General features: G+C 34.7%; 3 protein-coding genes across 3 annotated transcripts; all 3 read left to right on the top strand.

Moving 5' to 3' along the window:
- Positions 1-10,166: 10,166 nt before the first annotated feature.
- Positions 10,167-10,592, top strand: LOC106768347 (arabinogalactan peptide 14). The gene has a single exon (XM_014653450.2). It carries the CDS (start codon positions 10,264-10,266, stop codon positions 10,429-10,431), a length of 168 nt encoding a protein of 55 aa, XP_014508936.1. The 5' UTR covers positions 10,167-10,263; the 3' UTR covers positions 10,432-10,592.
- Positions 10,593-20,583: 9,991 nt separating this feature from the next.
- LOC106759623 lies at positions 20,584-21,522 on the top strand. The gene has a single exon (XM_014642896.1). It carries the CDS (start codon positions 20,584-20,586, stop codon positions 21,520-21,522), a length of 939 nt encoding a protein of 312 aa, XP_014498382.1.
- Positions 21,523-23,301: 1,779 nt separating this feature from the next.
- Positions 23,302-24,568, top strand: LOC106759610. The gene is made up of 2 exons (XM_014642870.1): positions 23,302-23,582; positions 23,713-24,568. The coding sequence occupies exons 1-2, from the start codon at positions 23,302-23,304 to the stop codon at positions 24,566-24,568; spliced, it is 1,137 nt and encodes a 378-aa protein (XP_014498356.1).
- The last annotated feature ends 418 nt before the right edge of the window (positions 24,569-24,986 follow it).

Raw genomic sequence — 24,986 nt, 5'->3', positions numbered from 1 at the left:
AAATGCAATATAGACTAGGAAGTGACTCCTAGGTCGTCTCCCAAAGACCAATTTTGCGGTTCGAGAATCGAGTCTAACACGAAGGGGGGGGGTTTGAAAAGGTTTTGCAAAAATTAAAGAACTCAATAAAGACACAGATGCAAACAAACTAATTTAAGCTAGCATGGTAATTAAACTAACACAATTAAAAACCTTAGACAGCATTCAAACATCAAATACTCTTGGAAACAATTTAACAAACACAATTAAAAATAATTAATTAAACTCCACACTAATTCTAACACATTAAACTCAACCTATTAACTAAATTAATTAAAAACCAAAGAAACCAACAAGCCTAATTTAATCCTAGCAATTAATTTGACTAAATTACAATTAAAAATTAATTTTAAAAGTCCCATGAGCCAAAAAGAACCTCATGGCCGTGCACCACACTTCACCAAGTCCAAGTCAATTTTCAATTTTCAATGAGGCACCAAAATTGTTGTCTTTTTGTCTCCATGTGCACCATTCTTCAAGACAATGAACATGTGCTTTCTACACGCATTAAAACCGTGAATTATACCCTTCCATGCAGCAAAAAGTCTGATTTCAATACACCAAGGCACAAATTTACGTGAGCAAGAAAGAAGTGGCTACCAAAAAGTGCTTCCAAACCAAATGGTAAATGAATGTAACCATGGGTGCTTCTATCAATGTGCCAAGTAAGCTAAATCAAATGTAAACAAACTCCAAAAACCTCCAAACACCATTAAGTTTCTGCAGCGACAATGCAAGAGCCATGCTCAAAGTGGAAACCTTCCTAGAATGACAAGAAGCATCTTTTTTGGTTTGCCCAAAAATGGTAAAAAATTAATGGCACCATCTCTCCTTCTTTCCATCTCCAATTTCGGTTTTTCTTCTCAACCAACACACCTTTAGCTCTTTCTTCTTCCTCACACCGAAAACACTCACCTAAAAGACCCCATTTCAAAGTTCAAATTCATTCAAGAACATAAACTCACACCACTACTACTTCAACTCAACCCAATCTTCCATTTCTTCAAGCTCTTGTGCAAAAACGAAAATAACAATTCAACCTTCAACTCCAGCACTCACCAAAACACCATCAAACTCTGGTCCCAATTGTTTTCAAACATCCAAACCGAAATATAGAAGGAAAGAGCCAAACCCACAACACCCACACAACACCTTAAGCTCTCTTCAACCCAAAACTCACATAGAACTCCATTTTCATCAAGCAACCAACCAAAATGCCAAGGAAACCGTGAATAACAGCAGAAAATGAGTAGGAAAACGAAAATATAACTTCACTCAAACCCAAAAACCTCCATGGAAAGGCAAAGACCAGCTTAAAAGCTCAAGCTTCAAACACCAAGAACAAGCAAAAGGAGGTAGAAAAGAACGAATTTTCACCACCAATGAGTTAAGACAACCAAGAGTAAGTCAAGGGAGGAAGAAAATCTGCATCATATTCATTAAAAATGGTCCAAAACCGTGGCACCAAGCAAGCACCATGAGAGCATGTTCAAAACAAGATAAACCCTAGAAGAAAGAAGCAAAAACCATGAGCTATGGGTCTCTAAGTGTGTGGCTCAGTATTCACACCCCATATGACCAAGAATTTCAAATTTGGTGGGGTCCACACACTACAAGTCATCCCTAAAGAGATGCCACATGGCCCCCACAATTGGTTTTTTACAAAAGTGCCCCTAAAAGGGTCCAAAACACCTAATTCTAATTAAGGGCTTCTAGAAAACAAAATTACAACTTTAATTAGAATTTAAATGACTAAATATTGAGTCTTGAATGTGCCACGTTATATCCTAATGCTCCAGATGATATTTCCACAATTTCCCTGCAACCAGAAATGCGCTTAATCAGCTCAGAAAATCCAAATTAGCACAATTATGAATTTCCGACCAAATTAAGTAGAATTTGGAAAACGAGGATATAACAGATGATTAAACACAATTCCCTGGTTTATTTAAGTGCAATAAACTAAATACTTTATGTTTTAGTGTAGTTTTGATCTAGGCTTTCGGTAGCATTGTGTAACACTCTTCTCTCGCTAGTTTCCCCGCAAAAAAAGCTTGCGTCTTTTGAATCTTCTAGTCCTTTCAACCCAAAACCGAACCTGGGTCCATGGCTATTTCCCATATTTAACCGCAACAGAAAAAAAAATTACGGTGTCGAGAAGTAGCCAAGGACCCAAGTTCTATTTTGGGTCGGAAGAACTAGAAAAGTCAAAAGATCGCCACTCTTCTTATGAGGAAACAAGCAAAGGGAGAATGTTACACTATGTTACCCAAAGAGTGGATCAAAACTGCACTAAAACACAACACAAAGAAAACAAATTTTAATCAGTTGAACTGCAAGATAATGGATAAAAAAACTAAAGAAAGTATAAACGACAAGCATTATAAAAAAACCACGCACCTGGGATGCAAGAGTGAAATAGGAGAGGACGAAGACAATGACATATTGAGGTCGTAGAGGTGCACAAGCAACTAAAAGAAGAGAAGAAGCAGAGAAAAAGGAGAAGAGATGAAGACGCGATCAGAAATGAAATCAGAGAAGAGTCTGCGGTCTATTTAAAATGAAATTGGGCGTCGGTTGTTCCCGAAACCGACGTCTGAAGACGTCGGTGTTTCAAGGGATCCGACGTTTATTAAAGTGAAAAGATTGACGTTTGGTTTCCTGTCAGTGTGTTTCACGTCGGTGCCCCTTGTAGCCGACGTCTAAAACCTTCGAATTTGGTGAAATTACTCAATTACAGGAACATAAGACGTCGCTTAGTTTCAGAAGCGACGTCTAAATTGAATATTTTTTGTCTTCTCGCCTTCCAGACAGGCGCCGTTTGACTAGGGGACGTCTAAGCGTCTGGGAATTAGGTGAACAACATTAATTGTAACCAAGTAGACATCGCTTATTCACGGGATCCGACGTCTATGCGACGTCTAAAGCTGAAGCGGTTGACGTTTGATTTCCTGTCAGTGCCTTCAACGTCGGTGCCCCATCCACCGACCTCTAAGGTCCTGGGAATTTGATGAGCAGCATTTATTGCAGCCAAGTAGACGTCGGACCCTGCTAGAGATGGCAAAAAAATCTACGCCCACAGATATCCGCGGATAAAATCCACGACGGATAGTTGATACCTACGGATATTTACTACCCGAAACCCGCGGATAGCGGATATTTTAGTATCCACTTATAAACAGGTCGGGTGCGGGTATTATACTATCCGTATCCGCGGATATCCGTTACCCGCAAAAAATAAAAATAAAAATTTATTTTTTATTTCATTAAGTTAAATATAATTAAAATTAACACTAATTTATATTTTACAAGATTAAATTTAATTAAAATTGTACTATATGAAATATACCGATCGGAATTAATTGTCATTTATTGACAATTAACAACTATTAATAGGTTAGATTGCCTTACTCTTTACAAAATATACATTATTGATTATTGGGTTTAATTGTCTAAAAATATATTGCACTAATTAATAGGTCAGATTGTCTTACTCTCTACAAAATATACGATATTAATTATTTATTATACGATATTAATTATTTATTATTGGATTTGATTGCCTAAAAATATATTGCACTAATGGTTAATCAATGGGTTTGCCTGCCATAGGCTCTATAAATATATAATTGATGTCTAGGTACAATCTTCCTCTTCTATCCTAATAAAATTTAGACCTTTTTATATCTTGAGTGTCAGAGTGTCTTCTACACGTCAACAACTCATCGGAGTGGATGACATTCTCGAGAAGGATTGAAGATCAAAAGAGAACAAAGCAAAGAAGGACGATTGACCATCGAACCAATTCAACCCAAACAAAAATTAAATTTTAATTTATATTTAATTTAATTTATATTATATTTTATATATTTTTTGTAATTCTATTTAAATTTTATTTTAAAAATTTATAAAAATATATTTTTTTAATATTTGCGGGTATCCGCAGATATCCGCGGGTTTTAAAATATCCGCGGATTTTTTTTAGGCGGATATCCAACGGGTAGCGGGTCGGGTTTCGGGTACAGCTTTATCCGGCGGGTCGGGTTCGGGTATCACACTATCCGACCCGAACCCGACCAGTTGCCATCCCTAGACCCCGCAAATCACCAACGTGAGTTTACTGTCTTATCACATACCTTTGGCAACTGGACGTCGGTTTTAGACAGATCCGACGTCTATTATGTCATAGACGTCGCCTGAAATCAAAACTGTCGTCTATTTTTTCAATATATTTACGATAATGCCACTGTGCGAAAGTAGACGTCGGTGTTTCACGAAATCGACGTCTAATGGGTGACGTTGAAACGCGTTTTTGCACTAGTGATTAATCAAACGAGAGAATTAATGTTAATAAATGGATTAATCCAAGTAAATGTACCGAAGTATAATAATGAACAACAGTTCAAAAAACACATGATAATTTCAAGAGAAGTGGATAGTTTTTTGTTTTTCAATTTGTTCGGTAATGTAGTACAAATGATCATCGTGTTTCTCACACTAACATGCACAACACACGTAGAAGATACAATTTATGTTCCATGCTAATTGAATTTTTTTTAAAAATGACAACTTTTAGTTGACATTATGATATCATTTATTGTTTGAATAAAACAAAATTATTGAGAAACGTATCAAGAAAAAAAAATGGTTTTCAACACTAGCATGTACCAATAACTTAATGAGTTAGGTGCATCTACATTGAAGTAAAGAAGGTAAGAAAATAATATGGGAAACTAAAAAGAAATGATGTATATTTTTGTTTCCTATAACTTATCTAGGGATGGCAAAAAAATTCGCGCCTGCAGATATCTATGGATAAAATCCGCGACGGATAATTGATACCCGCAGATATTTACTACCCGAAACCTGTGGATAGCCGATATTTTAATATTCGCTTATAAACGGATCGGGTGCGAATATTATACTATCTGTACTCACGGATATCCGGTACCCGCAAAAAATAAAAATAAAAATTTAATTTTTATTTTATTAAGTTAAATTTAATTAAAATTAACATTAATTTATATTTTACAAGGTTAAATTTAATTAAAATTGTATTATATGAAGTATACCGATCGGAATTAATTGTCATTTATGGACAATTAACAAGTATTAATAGGTTAGATTGTCTTACTCTTTACAAAATATACGATATTGATTATTGGGTTTGATTGCCTAAAAATATACTGCACTGATTAATAGGTCAGATTGTCTTACTCTTATACGGTATGTGTTTGCCTGCCATAGACTCTATAAATATACAATTGATGTCTAGGTACAATATTCCTTTTCTATCTTAATAAAATTTAGACCTTTTCAGCAAAGGAGGACCTCGACAAGCTCGGGCAGTCGAGCTCGGCAAGTTCCATCAGAGAAAGTCTCTAGAACTAAGGTTTCAATAATCTTCTTTGAAATATAAGTTGTTTTTAGGTGAAGTCAATGTGATTTTAGAAAATAATAAGGAAGGAAGATAGTATATTACTGTCCCAAAATAATACATGAGAAACTTCTTAAGAAGTTTAGAAAGTATGACTTTAAACAAGTGAATATCCCTTATAATACTAATTCTAAATTAATGGAAAATAGAGGAGAATCTATTTTTCAACCTCAGTATGCCCATATAATTGAGAGCTTACTATAGATGATGAATTTTTCTAGACTTGATATTGCTTATGCAATAAGTAGATTGAGAAGAGACACTTAATATTCTAATTAGGAATATTGAGATGCACTTGCAAGACATATAATATATTTAAGAGGTTCAAGTGATTATTCCATTGAATATAACAGATACTATACTAGAGAAGTACAATGACGTTAATTGGATCTTTGATTCATATGAGAAAAAATTCACCTGTGGTTATATGTATTTACAATTGGTGGTGGTGCGATTACATTAAGATCAACTAGGAAAACAATTATTACAAGATCAATAATGAAATTTGAGTTTGTTGTTCTAGAAATGACTGGTAATGAAGCTGAGTGGTTGACAATCTTCTTAGCAAACATTCCTCTAGGAATGAAACCAACCCCTTCTGTGTCAATACATTGTGATTGCCAATCTACAATAAAAACAAGAACTACAATGGAAATAATAGACATATACAATTAATACATAATCCAATGAAGTAGTTACTAAAGAATGAAACAATTTCCGTTGATTATGTGAAGTTAGAACAAAGTCTAGTAGATCCTCTTAAAAAAAAATCCTAGGAAGTGATGTGATGTGATTTTAGAAACATTGAAGGGAATGAGACTTAAGCCACTTGCAAATAAACAAGTGATGCTAACCCAACCTTTGTGATTGAAGGTCACATGAATAAGGTTCATATGGGTAAAAACAAGTCATTTGTTAGTTCTAATAACACTAAATTGATTTTTAATCCATTATATCCATTCCTATGGTGTATGTAAAAGTGCTAGAGATTGCTTTATTGAGAGGTTATGATGGAGATTGCTTTGAGGATTCTTCTTCAACAAGAGATGTTCTCCAAGGTGTGTTGATGAAGCTCTTAAAAGGATGGACTCCATGTGAGATGATGAATGTTGCGAAAGCTTTTCAAGATGAAGATATGTGGTTGATGGTGTTGGATGGTCTAAGTAGAAGTCCTTCTAGGAGGTGAGGCCAACCATGAAGGAAAAGGTAAGAAGAAGTCTAGAGAAAGACATTTCTTAGAGTAAGAACTAAGGAGAAGGAGTCTTGCAATTTTGGGATTAAAGTTATTGGGATTATTTTAGAGTTATTAAAATTAATCCCTCTCTTCTCACTTCAAAAGGGCATTTTGGTATTTTATTAAAGTGAATTAAAATATCATAAAAGAGGAAAAGTTTGAACTACTGTTGAGAAGAGTTAAGTTTATGAAAGAAAAGAGAGAATGTAACGTTCTCAAAAAAAGCAAAGGAAACTGTAACTTTGACAGAGAGGCAATTTCTATATCATCAAGAAAATATTAAAGTGAAGTAAGTGAAGGGAGAACAATTGACAAGAAAAAGTATATAATGGATCCAGGTAAGTTTTCTTTTACTGTGTACATGGAAATAATGAGTATCATGAAAATTTAAGATTCTATTGTGTTAATTTTCATTCGTTTGAAAAATTAAAGAATTGCTTACATGTAGAGAAAATGTTGTTTTCAAAACAAAAATACTTACCCATTATTTTTTAAAATTGTACTTTTAAATCTTTTAATAAAATTTTGTACAATGTCAAATGTAACACATAGGGATACAGTTACTCCAACTTTATGCTTCCACTTTTTAAACGAAAACGATTCAGCCTCGTTAGGACACATAAACTCACACTCATGTATATGCATTAAATATTTAATTAAGCTATTAGATTACGTTTTTTTATTAGCTTGTATGTACCTAACTTCTTTTTTTCATAAATGGTTTCATTGAGCATAGAGAAAAATATATATATTATGAATTCATGTTTCCAATATTTTTAAATAATAGCGGAGATCAGGTTCAACTTATCACATTTACCCATTATTGATATAGTTACGTTCTAATATTCAAAAACAAAATTATGTTAAAAATGTTAAAAATCTATAAAGAGTTGAGCTAAATATTCCTTATATTTGACCCATGAACATTTCACAACTTTTTTAAAAATGTAATAAAAAAATCTACAAAGAGCTTATTTGAAAAGAAAAAGAGAACTTATACAAGTAAAATTTTCAAATACCTTTATTGTTTTTTTTTTCATATTTAAGAAAATGGTTCATTCATAATTAGAATATGGGGTCCTAAATAGCTTAATGAAGTCTCCATCAACCTTGAAAGAGTTCTTCATCACAAAGGAAAACGAAGTTTTGCCAAACTTTTACTTTGTCACACCCAATTAATCAACCCTGAATTTTAGGCAATCATATAACACCCAATCATTGCTGAAAAATGCATCATTCTTTAATTAAAGCTATGTTTTCAATTCTTTTTCAATGGAATTTTTTGTGACAACATTACAAATCGCATTTTTCAAGTGCTCAATCATCACAACCCACATGGCCAACAAGGGAGAATAAAGTAATGAGATTAGTTAGTCCACATCAAAATTATCAATGTTCATAGTATTATATATAATTAGAAGGACCACTTAATCAAGAAAACTATGTCTCTAAACCAGCTCAACATGCATCACACTCACCGTTTTGCTAAATTATCCACTCTTTTTAAATACCTAAACACAAAATAAACTATAAAAGATTAATGAATGGAAATCTTTGCAGAAATAATAATAATTAAGGTTACCCCACAAAGTAAATACAACATCATTTTTAATCGAGATAACTATATTTGTTTTTATGATGAAGATATCAATATTTATTTGAAGAATGATATCAGATATTCTAGTAAATGTTGTTAGATTTGTAAGTTAACCTTTATCAAATTATTCATAAAGACATAGTTTTGTATTCAAAATGTGACATAAAAATTATATTGAAGAATTTATATTTAATAAAAATATATTCAGTTTTTATTATATAAATAAAAAATAATCTTTATTTTGCCAAGTCATTTTACAGGACTGGGTTAAACGTAAAGTTATATCACAAGATTAATTACTTTAAAAAGGTTTATATAAATTTCAAATTATTACCAACTTATTTTATTAATTTTTAAATTAAATTTTGATTTAAATCTTTTGCAATTAAAAAAAGCAAGATACATGTCTCACCTGTTATCAATTTTGCTAGTTTATATAAGAAGCGTTGATCTTTAATATATTTAAAGTTATATGAGTCTAGGACCAAATATATTCAATGTTCAAACTCAATTATTTTACTTTAAAGAAAGACAATATAAAAAAAAAAAAAAAAAAAAAAAAGCTATTTAAAAAAAAAAATAACTTTAAAAAATTTAAAAAAAGAATTATGGGCCTACAAACAGTTGGTGACAGCTGTATAGCACTAAGAAGCCCAATATGGACACCCTGTCCAACAACCCATACGGGCAACTTTGGCTGACCGAAAATCCAAAAAAGGATTATCCAATAATTTTTTTCTTAACTTTTACCTCATACCAATTTTCACAACTATTATATATATATATATATAGAGTTAAATATGTTTTTAGTCCTATACTTTGGAGCAATTTTGGTTTTAGTCTCTCTTTCAAACTATAGTACAATTTAGTCCTTCAACTTTAGAAAACTCTGGTTTTAGTCCTTTTTACCAAATTTTTTTAATTTTATTTACTGTTTTAAACGCGTTTTTCAGTTAACATTGGAGCAAAAATGTGTCAAACAGTGTAAACAATACAAATGTTATAATGTAACGTGTTTGAAACAACAAATAAAGTTAAAAAATTTGGTAAAAATGACTAAAACCAGAGTTTTCTAAAGTTGAAGGACTAAATTGTACTATAGTTTGAAAGAGGGACTAAAACCAAAATCCCTCCAAAGTATAGGGATTAAAAACATATTTAACCCATATATATATATATATATATGTGTGTGTGTGTAAAAATGTGAATTTTTTATAATAAGATATCTATAAATGTATGCATTGATATTAAAAAAAATCATACAAATTCATTTATATTCCTTGTGAAATATTGATGTAGTTGATGATACATCATCAGAATAATATTTTATAATTTATTTCACCTAATTTTTACATTCCAATTAAATTTTAGAATGCCAACTTATCTAATAAATTAAAAACTTTAATTTTGAGTATGTAGAAATAGTATTACTAAAATCAATAATTATCCACTTTAAAATTTAAAATTTAAAATTTTATCATAATTTTATCTTTAAAATATTTAAATTACTTTTAATCCCAGTTTCTAAATACACATACCATAAACCTAACCCAACATCAAATATTCTTGAAAAAAAAAAAGTAACCATATAATTGAAAGAAATAATTTTACCAAACCTTAAAAAAGTAAAACATTTATTTTTTCTCCATAACGCTTTCCTGTTGTCCTAATAGTAAAGCTCCATTCATGCATGCCAACATTTTCATTTCATAATATAAGTGGGAAGCCATAAGGCAGCCTTGAAATCCCCGAAAATAAAATATATTTATAAAAAAAAATTGTTCGGGCAGGCTGCCCGTTAAAAAACCAACGATTCACATTTGTTGTGTTGTTCATGAAGCCACTGTATAAAACAGCACACAGCACCAGTTCCTTTTCAACCAACACTGCTCCTACCTCTCAATCTTTCTCCCTTATTCTCTTCTCTCAAACAAGAAAGTTGTACTTTCAGAAACAATGGAGGCATTGAAGATGAAGCTTTTCTTTGTTGCCATGGCCATGTTGATCATGGCTGCCTCAGCTGCAGATTCACCTGCTCCAAGTCCCACATCGGATGCCACCACCATGTTCGCCCCAACCGCGGTTGCTTCTCTTCTTCTTCTTGCTTTTGGCTTTCTCTTTTGAGTTTCTCCTTTTTTTCTTCTTCATCATCATTCATATTCTTATGCCACCACTTTTTCTCCCATTGTACTTTTCTTATGTTTAATTTGGATTTCATGATGTAATATATACTGTTGTGATTTTTTTCTTCATCAATTGATTCATCATCTTCCTTTCTTTGCTTACTTACCTTCACGCACTCAATTTTCCTTTTAATGGAATTAATTCCAACACTTCACTAAATATAAATTTAATTTAAACGATAATAATCAATTTTTTTTTTCTTAGTTTAAACACTTGTGAAAGTATTTAAACATAATTTATTTTAAATTTAGATTTAAGAACTAACGAAAAAAAAAACTTTATTATTTGATACTAAAAAGTAATAGTCTAATTCAATCTTATAGTATAAATGTCCAATTGATATTGTACATTCATGCGCGTAGGAATTAAAATGATATAAAAGTCTAAAATTTCGATTATATATATCACAATAACATATTAAGGTAATAGGTTTAATTGGTTTACTAAAATGAAATTTATATCATTTATATATTATAATTTGGTGAATCTACGGTGAAGAATCATTCAAAGATGTGTCAACAATTTTTAAATTTTGTAGTGTTATTTTTTAGTTAACTTGTTTATTTTAACAACCATCTATTTTTTATTTATTATTTTCTTCTTTTTGTGGGAAGTTTTTTCTATGTCAAAATCATATATAAAAAATCGCTTATTTGAAAATGAAAAAGGAGAGAGAAACATTGAAAAAAAAAACTAGTTTGGAAAAGCTCATTCCAACATGTACTTTTTCTATTTTCAAAAAGTTTATTCTTGAAAATTTATTCCATAAACTCATTCAGAAATGTATCCTATATGTTCTATAAAGCTTGTTTTAAAAATTAAACTCATTTCAAAATGTAGTTTATGTGTTTTTTAAATTTTGTATCAAAAACCTTACTCCAAAAATCATGTTCTGAAAATTTTGAAAAACCTGTTTCACAATATTGTTAGACAAGGTAATTTAGAAATAACTTTTACAAAAAGTAAAATAACGATTATAAATATTATGGGTGTGCACAAAGAAATTATGAGGGTATAAAAATAAAAAAGCTCCATGTCAATTAAGTGGGTTAGTTTTGTTAGAGCAAAGAAAATGAAGATTTTAGGGAAATGGTACTATTTCTAGGTTTAATTCCCTACATATAATATAGTGCATTCCATTTACATTAATAACATGAGAGAGATACATGAACATAGTTTGGTTTGTGGGAACATTTTTTAGTATAATACCATAATTAAATAAATATAATAGTTATTTAAAAAACAATTAACATATATTTATATAAATAAAAGAAATATTATAATTAACATATAAATAGATATACTAATCACGTTAATGATGATAAATAAATTTTTAAATTGACAAGAAAACTTTTAGAAATAAAATGTTGATAATTAATTTAAAATAATTATTAAACAAATAATTTCATGTTATAAATTTGTATATAAAAGTTAATAGCGGCTAATAATGTATAAAGTGAATAAGTTTTAAAATTGTAACAATAAGAAAATTTAAAATTAGCATGAAATAGTTATTTTAAATATAAATTTTATTTTTATTCAGATCTATTAATAATTTTATATAGTACTATTTAGAAAAAGCTTAATTAAAAAAATTAGAAAATATTTTAATATTTAGTTAAAGAGTAATTGAAATTTCATTAGTAGTATATATATCAAATTTGAAGGACATAAATATACGTGAAACTCATATATTTAGTCAAGTATAGATCATGTTATAATTAGGACTGGATAAAAAATACTGAATTGTACTGTATTACACTAAAAAGAACTAAACATTTTTACTATAACTTAAATATACTATTTTATGGTTCGGTTTTTTAAAACTGAACTTAATAAATTTTCGGTTCAGTTAACTACTAACTTAATAAATTTTGCATCTATATTGTGGCCAACTTTCAACCCGCTTCCCTTTCTACTATTGAAGGCCCTTAACATTAAAATAATTAAATTATATTTCAGTAAATTTTGCTATGTAAAATTTTGTATCGTGAATTATGCCTCAGAGTTATTGTCATCCCATTATTTATGTTTGCAAAGGGTATTTATTTTTTAAAAACATTTTAAATTATTTTTGGTGACATAATGTAAATAAACAATAACAGAACTCTTGAAAATTTTGATTATTTAAAATCGTCTTTTTTGGAGTTACGTAAGAAAATATTTAAAATTTTTGGAGTCACTTTTCTTTTGAAATTATGTAAGAAAATTCATGATGCTAAATTCTAAAGCATTATTGATATTAAATTATATTCATATATTTTTTAAACTAGTAGGACCACATTAACTTTATCTAAAAATATTTATGGAAGAAAAATAAAATAAAAAAATTATTTTTTCTATAAACTACATGTAATTTATACCTTAAAAATTAATGAGAATAAATTTTACAAACAAATTTATACATAAACTAATTAATTTATATACTCAGGTGATTTTTTTTTCTTTCTAATAAGAGTATTTTTCCTCTAAAAGAAGTAAAAATAGTATAGTAGTTAAAATTAGTGCAGTTTACAATTCAGTTAGTAGTTCAGTTCAGTTTATATTGTAATTTAGTACAATTTACAATTCAGTTAGTAGTTCAGTTCAGTTTATATTGTAATTTAGTACAATTTACAATTCAGTTAGTAGTTCAGTTCAGTTTATATTGTAGTTTAGTACAATTTAGTACAGTACAGTTCAGTTTACTTTGATAAAACAAAAAACAGTTCAGTTCAATTTGTCTGAACTATTTTATAGTTCAGTTCAATTTAAACAAATTAGTTTTTAGTTCAATACAGTTTTTAGTAGTACAGTTCCATTTGCCCACCCCTAATTATAATGTAGATATCTTATTATAACTATCAATGATATTTTTCAAAAGTTGTCTTAAATATTTGGTTTTGTACATACACTCTAATGTTATATTACAACTCTATGTTTCATGGTTAGATGAAGAAACTTAATCCTTTTATAGTGGTATATAATTTGTGTTATGTTAGTGCCCACTTTAATTTGTATTGCATCATGCATGTTATTTTACTAATTAAACTTGAATCAAAATCAAAGTAGTTGATTTTTGAGAAATTTTTACATTCTTCATATACCTTTGTTATATTGTGAAATAATTGATAAGTAAACTAGTTGTTTTGTCATTTTTTTAGGATTGTAAGATTTATAAGTTAGACTCACATTCTATATAAGATCATTTATGTTCAACAGACATTTTCCAATGATGTTGATAAGGCTATATGTTTAGAGATTTAATAGAAAAACTTATGTAGTTTCGTTCTTAAATAAGCAATCTAACTATATCTTTTTTTTTTCAATTCATACTCCAATAGAATATGTTGAAGTTGACCAACTACAACATTCTAAAACCTTATATGACTATCACTCAAGGTTATTTATTTTTTGTTCAATTATAATTGTTTAATTTTTTTTCTCATTGAATATTTTGATGAGAGTTAGATGTTAGTAATGTAATTCTATGAGTATGTAAATTGTTTGAAGATGGTATGCTTTAGGTGGATTAGGTTGTGTTCCATATTGTATGTATTTATATAAGGATTCAATATTGACACTCTAATAATCATCCAAATTTATGTCGAGAATGATGTGTTATGTGGTAAGAGTAGTAAGAGATCTCAGTCTAGGAGTTTTATCTTGTCCTAAGATGAGAAGGGACTAACCTTGTGTGTGGTACGTTGAAACTCATTATAGCAATGACTTTACAAAACAGTATAGGCCACCATAAGTGCAAAACTTATCAAAATTTGATATCAATGCATGTATATAGATAATTGAGTCTTGTTTAGTCTTTACTATAAACATGTTTTTTTTTTATGAATGATTTGTATGTGATTTTAACTTGTATTATGTTATATGAAAACTCTTTTGCTAATTAGCTTACCATTTTTCTGTATTGTTTTGTTTTGTTTTCTTCTTTTACAATGATTATTTTAATCGATGTTAACATATGAATAAGTAAAGGTTAATATGCCTTAGAAGAGTGATAATGTTGTTTTCTAGTACTAAGACTAGAATCTTTTAGTTTTGTATTGAAAAATATCGTATTTCTTAAATTCTCTTTATAGTTCTCTTTGAAATGTATGTACACTTACTTTTATTTTACTATATCTTTTTGGATGGTTGTAATAAAATACTCATTTGTTTTGTTTTCTTTGATGATTATCGATCATATATTATTTTATTTAGTAGTATTGATATAATAATTGATTCTCAATGTTAAAAATTTTAACCGATCAATTATAGTTATAATATTCTAAACCCTTAGTTTAGAATAAAAGAATAATATTACTTCATTTTAATGTAATATAGTCTTTGTTTGTCTTTGTGTTGTTAATAAAGTAACATTTGTATTTCCTCTATGATTTGTAATTTCACATGGATTAAAATTGTATATAAGCATTATAACGATTTATTTAATTATACATTTAATATTACTTACTTATTTTTATTTCTGATAATATTTCATAAAAGTATAACTGTTTTTTTATTTTTATAAGACAAATTATAATTTAGTGACAAACAATTTTAGTGATTCCTTTCACTAGTGCAAAAACGCTGTTTAACGTCACTCATTAGACGTCGGTTTCGTTAATTCCCGACGTCTATTACTGCATGGTGGCATTATCGTAAATATATTGGAAAACTAGACGTCGGTTTCAATGTCAGGCGACGTCTCTGACATCATAGACGTCGCACCTGCCGCAAACCGACGTCCAATTGACTGAGGTATGTGATAAGACAGGCAATTGACGTCGGTGTTCACGGGGACCGACGTCTACTAGGCTGCAATTAATGCTGCTCATCAAATTCCCAGGAGCTTAGACGTTGGCTAGAAAGGGCACCGACGTTCAAGTCACTGACAGGAAATCAAACGTCAATCGGTTCAGCTTTAGACGTCGCACAGACGTCGGATCCCGTGAAAAATCGACGTCGACTTGGCTACAATTAATGTTGTTCACCTAATTCCCAGGCGCTTAGACGTCACATAGTCAAACGACGACTTCTAAGGCCTGTTTGGAAGGCGGAAAGACAAAAATTCTTCAATTTAGACGTCGGTTATGAACCTAAGCGACGTCTATTTTCACCAAATTCGAGGGTTTTAGACGTCGGCTAGGAGGGGCACAGACGTGAACTACCCTGACAGAAATCCAAACGTCAATCTTTTCAGCTTACTAGACGGCGGATCCCCTGCAACACCGACATCTATAGACGTCGGTTTCTGAAACAACCGACGCCCCATTTCATTTTAAATAGACCGCAGACACTTCTCTTCATTCAATTTCTGATCGCGTCTTCATCTCTTCTCCTTTTTCTCTGCTTCTCCTCTTCTTTTACTTGCTTGCGAACCTCTATTTTTTATCTCTTGCGGCATTGCATTGTCGTTTCTCAATATGTCATTGTCTTCGTCCTCTCCTTTTTCTCTCTTGCATCCCAGGTGCGTGTTTTTGTTTAATGCTTACCGTTTAAACTTTCTTTAGTTTTTTATCGATTATCTTGTGGTTCAACTGATTAAAATTTGTTTTCTTTGTGTTGTGTTTTAGTGCAATTTTGATCCTCTCTTTGGGTGACATAGTGCAACATTCTCCCTTTGCTTGTTTCCTCACAAATAGAGTGGTCATCTTTTGAGTTTTCTATGGCTTTCGACCCAAAATGGAACTCGGGTCCTTGTCTAGTTCTCGTGTCACCGTAATTTTTTTATTTTGCGGTTGAATAATGAGAAGTAGTCATGGACCCAGGTTCGGTTTTGGGTTGAATGTCATAGAAGATTCAAAACACACAAGCTTTTTTTGTGGGGAAACTAGCGAGAGGAGAGTGTTACACAATGCTACCGAAAGTCTCGATCAAAACTGCACTAAAACACAACGCCCTTGTAAGACGTCGGTTGGTGCATGATCCGACGTCTATCATAAACATAGATGTCGGTTAGTGTCATTTATAACCTCTATATATTCACGTTGACATCGGTTTAAGCATAGGTGGACGTCTATATAGAGTAAATAGACGTCGGTGTGAGTATAAGCATACGTCTATATAGACGTCGGTGGATATTGTTAACTGACGTGTATATAGATGTCGATTGGAGGAATTCCGACGTCCCATAGACATCACCCTTATAGACGTCGGTTGGAAAAGTGACGTTAAAAGTCCAAATTAATAGCGTTTCTGCACTAGTGTTTAACACATAATAAAGTAAAGTACTCAATTTTTTTTATATAAAACCAATAATTCTTATAGTTTAAAATTTTTATTCTTTAATTTTTATAATTTATTTTAAGATCAATCTAATTATTATTGTTGTTTTTATATAAACTGACAAAACTTAAATCAATACTTTATTAAATATAATAATAAAAATTAAATAACATAAATTAATTTACGTTAATAGTTTATATGAATATTTTGAAGTTAATATGTTAAAATTGCTTTAATTTCATCACTCAAAACTGAACAAATGTACAAGTCTAGTTGGATAAATGTTTTGACATTAGATTAGTCAGGACAATTTTCTTTTTTCAAATAGATATTATTTGTAAAAGATTAAGCTATAAATCAATTATACAAGTACCTGGTAAAATTTTTCTCCATATCTCTTAATTTAAACATGTTCCTTTGGGCGGTGAAATAATCTATTTATCTTTAATTTTTTATTTATTCTTTTACTTTATTTTTTCTTCTTACATTACATCAGTCTCAAAGGAGCATGTCTCATGCATGTAGCATGCTCCTCCTCTCCCGCTCTTTATTGAGTTAGATGTTTGTTGTTGTTGTTTTTTTTTTTTAATTTAATTTTTTATATCTATTAATTTTGTATTTTCAAATATATAATCTAGAACTCGAAATTCTTCATTCGAAATACAAAAATAAAAAAAATTCTTAAAATGAATTATTTAGAGTACAAATTTATATTTTAGATTATAAATATATGTTTTATATTTCAATTATAAAATCTGAAATACAATTTTTATTTTATATTATGGAATGTACATTTAAAAATAATATAAGTTTGTATTTTGAAATATATAATCCATAATATACATTTTTATTTTGAATTATATAATCTGAAATACAAAATAATATTTTAAATTTTACATTTAAGATATAATTCATAACTGAAAATAAAAATCTTAAAAGTCAAATTTTGAATTTTCAAAAAGTTTATGGGAATGCATGTTGAAATTATGGAGGTGCAGAAGAAACCTGCCTAAGTAGGGTCCTCAATATATTCAAATTTATGATCTCTTTTACTTAACATGGGCCTAAAGCCCACAATTTGGAGTTTGGAGAGGGAGCCCAAAATCGGAATTTAGTGACCATAAAAGTAAATAAATAAAAATACTTCATTCTCCAACCTACTCAAATAAAATGGTTTACTTTTCATTTACCAAACTAATCGTCATAATTTTATTTTTTTATGATTTTAGCTATTAAATGCGTAATCTTCATGTATTGGTTTTTCATTATTAGCAACCAAATCAATTACTTCTAACCTAACATGCAGTACAATAGAATGTTATGTTAATAAAAATGGTTGTTTTCTCTTTTTTTAGCATAATCATATATTACAAAACATGAATATTTATGATTAATCAAATAAATTTTACAGTTGAAACTTAATTAGTTGAATTGATACCAACATTAATCGACCACAATAATAATTTGTGTGCATTAATTTGGTAATTTGTATTATGTTCAACAAAAAGAAATAGTTAAATTGGGTTTATATGAATTTAATTAATTAGTTTTTGTGAAAACTAAATAAGTAATTTCTTTTATCAGCAAAAAAGAATTAAATAAATAATTGATGACAAGGGGGTAGTGTCTTAACTTTTATACAAAACTTAAAATAAGGTAAAGATTAGTTACAAAGAAATGTGTAATCCTTCATATATTATATATTTTTGTTTTTATGTGTAAATTCATAAGCTAAGATGACTTTGTAAATTCATCCCCTTTCCAAATTTAGAAAAAATTGTTGGATCTCTGTGATTAAAGTTAATATATGTGATTTTTCTCACTGAAACAAGCTCTTCTCTACTCCACACACCATTCTCATTTATTATCATTCCATGAGCCTAACTCCTTAATATAATTTTACTTAAATTAGGTTGATGTTTTGATAAATTACTTTTTTAAATTGATATAGTTTTAGCAAAATATCTTTTTCCTTTTTTGTTTTAATATTTGTTTTTTATATTAGTTAATTAGTGTTACTAGAGGTGTAAAAAACAATTGCAATCTGAATAAGGATTTGATCTAGGTTAAATTCGATTGAACTGAAAAAACAAAATTAAAAGTTTTGCTTATTATGAGGCAAAATTCAATCAACCTACTTAGTTTGATTAAATGGATTCAAGATGAGTGTAAGTGAGCGACACATATTTATATGAAAATTAATAATTGTGTTGAAGATATTTATACATAAAAAGATTTCGTATAATATTAATTAGTTATAATAGACTGAAAGTGATATAAACTTTAATAGGCATAATTTCTTTTCTTACATAACTTACAATGATATAAGTTGTTCTCAATTTCAATTTTACTCGATGATATAAATTGTTCTCAATTTCAATTTTACTCTATGAATGTGAATTCAGATCCAAAACCTAATTAATAAGAGTAAGAAAAGAATATGATAATCCTAACCAATTCTCCTCTAAAGTTTCTTCTATAAAACTAAATAGAGGGACACACAATGGAACATGAGAATACTAATAAATATCAATGACTTGATAATAAGAAAATGACAAGGAGGAAAAAAATGATAGAAGGTGCATGAAAATATAAAAGAAAAAACCTATGACCTTTCCCAATTCATTGAGTGAATCCCTAAAAGAATAAGAACATTTTCTTACTTTCTTCGAGTGAATCCTAAACCGGTAAACAAAGTTGCATATAAATTTAGCTCTTGGATATTTTTTTTTAATGAGTATTTCATTTTAATTATTAGAACCAAATTTTGTTGCTCAATGTACCCTATATAGCCGGCCGGACCTCCAAGCCAGCCGGCCGCACTACAGTTTGAGCTCGACGGCCAGAATAACCTGAAACCTTGAAGAATTTCATCTTACCACTGACGCATGACTGGTAGACACAACCGGGCACGAGACAGCTCAAGGGTGTCTATTTGAACTAATAACCAGACCGGGCATCTGACGACCGTGGTCAACTTCGCCCTGTCTTCGCGAAACGTGTATAACCTAGGTGACGAACCACATTCTGCTGTGATGTCTGCATGACTTGTCAATAGTCATGGCCGGGCGCAAACCGGCCCGAAAGAAACCGGAACTTCACATGGCCGTCAGATCTTTTCTTGTTACACTACAAGGACGACCGTCAGATGTCCGGCCGGCGAAGTACAACGAAAGTCTCACAAACAACACGAGATTAAGGTATAACCAGATTAGCCTCAACAGGCTTGTAATTGGGCCTTGATTAAGGTTCCACTAATCACTGGCCCATGGAAAAAACTATAAATAAAAGTCAAAGGTAAGAAGTAGGCAGATACATTTAATGCACATTTACTTCACTCTCTCTTTATCACTAACTTCTAAAACTGAACATTGACTTGAGCGTCGGAGTGCTTTTAGCAGGTACCCGACCGGACGTCACTGAAGGATAGCGAAGCGACGGGCATTCGGACACAGGCGGACAGTGGGTGGAGGACTCGGATCGACTCAAACCCACGAAGTAGAAACATTTGGCGCCCACCGTGGGGTCGGAGGCTTATACCCAATGGTGACCACGAGAAACACTAGCACTGACGAGGCGGGCGGAATCGTGCGCGCTTTAGAGATGAGGATGGAAGAGATGCAAAGAAGACATGAGGAAATGCAAAAGAAACATGAATAGGAGATGGCGGCCGTGCGAGCCGAGTGTCTAGCTCAGCTCCGGGGGGAAAAGGAAAGGTAGACCGGGGAAGGCAGCAAGGAGGCCCACAGTAGTGCACAAGGTCAGGGCGACCAGGAGAAGGGGAAGCAGAAAAATACCGAGGAGGAAGAGAAGGAGAAAGGAGAAGAAAGTTTGGTGTTGATTAAGTCGGAGATGCCGTCGGTTCCGGTGCCGTTCGTCTAGGCTGTGATGGACGTCCGCATCTTGGATCAATTCATTCCCCCGCAGTTCAAAATGTACGATGGCACCGGTGACCCCGAAGCACACATCAAGTCATTCCGGACGGGGAGCAACGCCATCTGGTGCCGGGCGTTCTCTCTGTCCCTAGAGGGCGAGGCCTTGGAGTGGTTCAACTCCCTACCCAACGGCTCAGTGGAAAACTTCAAAGGGTTAAGCGGCATGTTCAATGATCAATTCGCCGCATGTCGACCACAAGATGTTACTCTGGTTGATCTGATGAATCTGAAGCAAGGGAAGGAGGAGCCGCTCAGAACCTTCATGGACCGATTCACAAAAACAGTGCGTCGGGTCAGAGGGTTGAGCGTGGAGATGGCCCTGCAGTATGTGATGCCGGCTCTCAGGCCGGGACCCTTTAAGGAGAGCATCTGCCGAACTCCACCCAAAACCTTGGAAGAATTACGCCAGCGGGCGGCGGATGAGGCGAGGGTGGAGGAAATGAAACAAAATTATCGAAGGGAAGCACAGGACGCGAAGGATAAAGGTGAGGGGAAACAACAGGGTCAATCCCAACGACCAGGCGGTGTAAAGGGGAGAGACGGCCCCCGGGTTCCTCGCTTCCCCCAATACACTTCCCTCAACGCTCCCCGGGCTCGGATATTGCAGGAAGCCCTAAGCACGCACGTAATTCGGACTCCGCAAAAACGTCCAACTCCTCCGGGAGCCGACAACAGTAAACACTGCCTGTACCATCAGAATATGAGCCATGACACCGAAGATTGCATGACGCTCAAGGATCGGATAGAGGAGCTCATCCAAGCTGGACACTTGAAACAGTACATAAGGGGATACCGGAACGAAACGGCCCCTGCTGGACATCCGCCTCCAAGGGAAAGGAGTCTAAGGCCCTTACCTGGCAGGGGTCATAGGAACGACCGTCCGAGACATTAGCATGGTCAGGACGGACGGGGAAGGAGTTCGGAGAGACGGAGGGAGAGAAGCAGGAGTCGAAGCAGAAGTCGCGTGGGCGGCAATGCATGACCGTTGCGGGGGATGATTAACACGATCTCCGGCGGATTTGCAGGTGGGGGAACGTCGTCGTCTGCGCGAAAGAGGAGCATCCGTCATCTGCGGTCCATACACGCTGTTGACATCCCTAAGCGAACAATGCCCCCCATCACGTTCTCCGATGCGGACTTTCATGCACCGGATCTCGAGCAAGATGACCCGATGGTCATCACGGTCGAGATCGCGCGATACGGAGTAAGTAAGGTGTTAGTTGATCAGGGAAGCTCGGTCAACATACTCTACTGGAAAACGTTCCGACAGATGGACATTTCCGAGGACCTTATAGTCCCGTACAATGAACAACTTGTGGGTTTCGCTGGGGAACGGGTCGACACCAGGGGCTATCTAGACCTATGGACGCGTATCGGCACCGGACGAGAAGGCGAAGAGAAGAAGGTGCGATACTTGCTGGTGGACGCTAACACGTCTTACAACATCCTCATTGGACGCCCGTGCTTGAACTCCTTCGGGGCCATCGTCTCCACTCCCCATCTGACGATGAAATATCCTACGACTCGAGGGACGATCTACACAGTCCGGGCGGACCAGAAGGTGGCGCGGGAATGTTACGCAGCAGGTCTCAAGATGTACCCCCGACAAACCAGAAGAAGAACGGGTGGTGCCAGTGTCGCGATGGCCGATCTGGATCCCCGAACTAATACCGAGGACCGCCTCGAGCCGCAAGGGGAAACCCAACCCATGATAGTGGGGAAAGATCCCACCCAGATCACCAACATAGCTCAAGGGCTAGAGGAAGAGGTGGAAAGGCAACTGCGAGCTACCCTTTGGCGTAACTGGGATCTCTTTGCCTGGACGGCCGCTGACATGCCAGGGATACACCCCTCCATCATGTCGCACCGTCTGTCCTTATTCAAGGAGGCCAGACCGATAGCCCAAAAGAAGAGAAAGATGGGAGAAGAAAAGAGAAGGGCGGTCCAGGAGGAAGTGAAAAAATTGCAGGTGGCCGGGTTCATTCGAGAGGTCACTTACACCACTTGGCTAGCCAACGTAGTCATGGTGAAAAAATCGAACGGTCAGTGGCGAATGTGCACAGACTACACTGACTTGAACAAAGCTTGCCCAAAGGATTCATACCCACTTCCCAGCATCTATGTCCTCGTGGACGGGGCATCTGGACATCAAATCCTTAGTTTCCTGGACGCGTACTCAGGCTATAACCAAATACCCATGCATGGTCCCGACAGGGAGAAGACGACCTTCATGGCCGACCAGGCTAACTTCTGCTATGAAGTCATGCCCTTCGGACTGAAAAATGCCGGAGCCACCTACCAGCGTTTGATGAATAAAATTTTTGCTGACCAAATAGGTCGTTGCCTGGACGTCTACGTCAATGACATGGTCGTCCGATCGGCACAGGGGATCCAACATTTACAGGACTTAGAGGAAGTCTTTAGACAAGTACGTCGGTATGGGATGAGGCTCAATCCGGCCAAATGCACATTCGGAGTGGCTGCCGGCAAATTCCTGGGATTCATGCTAACATCTCGGGGGATCGAGGCAAACCCGGACAAGTGCGGAGCGGTACTGAAGATGCAGACCCCCTGAATAGTGAAGGACGTTCAGAGACTCGTCGGTCGTTTGACCGCACTGTCGCGATTCATACCAAAGTTGGCCGAACGGGCCACTCCCATCTTGAAGAAAATGAAGAAAGCATCCGCCAACACCTGGGACGATGATTGTGAAGCAGCTTTCCGTGTGATCAAAGACATTCTCACCCAGCCCCCCATCATGAACCGACCCTCCCCCGGTGAGGACCTCCAAGTTTACCTGGGAATCTCCGAGACCTCGGTCAGTGCAGTCTTGCTGCAAGAAAAACCCACTCCCAAACTTATTTACTTTGTCAGCCGGACGCTGACCGACGTCGAGACCAGGTATCAACAAGTGGAGAAGGTGGCCTTAGCCCTCCTTCATGCTTCTCGGAGGTTACACCCATATTTCCAAAGCCACCAAGTGGTCGTGCGTACCGATCATCCGTGTCGAAAATTCTCAGGAAGCCTGACCTAGCCGGGAGGATGGTCGGGTGGGCAGTAGAATTTCTGAATTTGGCATCAGATACGAGCCGAGAGGTTCTGTTAAAGGGCAACACTTAGCTGACTTTGCGGCTGAAATACCATTGACCGGCCTCGAAGAGTGGGTGTTATACGTTGATGGGGCGTCGGGCCGAACGGTTAGTGGAGCAGGGGTCGTTTTGGAAGGTCCAAACAGTTTCCTGATGGAACACTCGTTAATCTTCAAGTTCAAAACCTCAAATAACCAGGCAGAGTACGAAGCCTTGTTGGCTGGGTTACAATTAGCCAAGGATATGGGGGCCCGCAAAGTGATATGCCGGACCGACTCGCAACTAGTGGTCGGCAAAATGAACGGCGACTTCCAGGTACGGGAAGATCACCTCCTAAGGTACTATCACCAGGCATGTTCTTTGGTGAAGGACTTTGAGGATGTGAAAATTCAGCATATCCCCCGGGAACAGAACGCCTGGGCAGACCTACTATCCAAACTCAGTACTAGAAAGGAGAAGGGGCAGTTAACGACCATCATCCGACAGGTCCTTCTGCAACCCTCGGTCGAGTGTTTAACCATCACAACGGACGATACTGCCGACTGGAGGGTCGAGGTTCGAGAGTTAATCCGTAAGCAAGATAGCGGCGAGAGTTTATGTCCGGCGGACTCCAAGAGAGTTGCCCGATTCATGATAATCGGTAACGACCTGTACCGTCGGGGTTTCTCGTCCCCCCTACTCAAATGCTTGGCGGAAGATGAGGCACAATACGTGATGAATGAATTACACCTCGGAGTATGCGGATTTCACACGGGAGGACGAGCACTCAAGGCCAAAATATTACGGGCAGGATATTATTGGCCGACGATGGAGGACGACGCTGCACAGTTCACACGCCGGTGCATTTAGTGCCAGGCCCATGCCAACAACCACCACACTCCCTCGCAAAGGTTACATGCCATAGTTTCTCCTTGGCCGTTCGCTCAATGGGGAATGGATATCGTGGGTCCATTCCCCCCGGCCACCGGCCAATGAAAATTCCTGCTAGTGGCCATTGACTACTTTACCAAGTGGGTGGAGGCCGAGCCTTTAGCCACCATCACGGCTTCACAAGTCCAGAAATTTTGTTGGAAGCTTATTTGCAGGTTCGGCTTACCAAGAACGGTCGTCACCGACAACGGTAGGCAGTTCATCGACCGGAGACTGGAGACGTTCTTCAGAGGATTGGGAATAAAGCATGCAACAAGCTCAGTGGAGCACCCTCAGACGAACGGGCAAGCCGAAGCAGTTAACAAGACCATCGTGGCAACTCAAACGACGTCTGGGA

This window comes from Vigna radiata, chromosome 1, assembly GCF_000741045.1.
Source record: "Vigna radiata var. radiata cultivar VC1973A chromosome 1, Vradiata_ver6, whole genome shotgun sequence".
Classification (NCBI taxonomy): Eukaryota; Viridiplantae; Streptophyta; class Magnoliopsida; order Fabales; family Fabaceae; genus Vigna; species Vigna radiata.
This window is presented reverse-complemented; position numbering and strand designations above follow the sequence as displayed.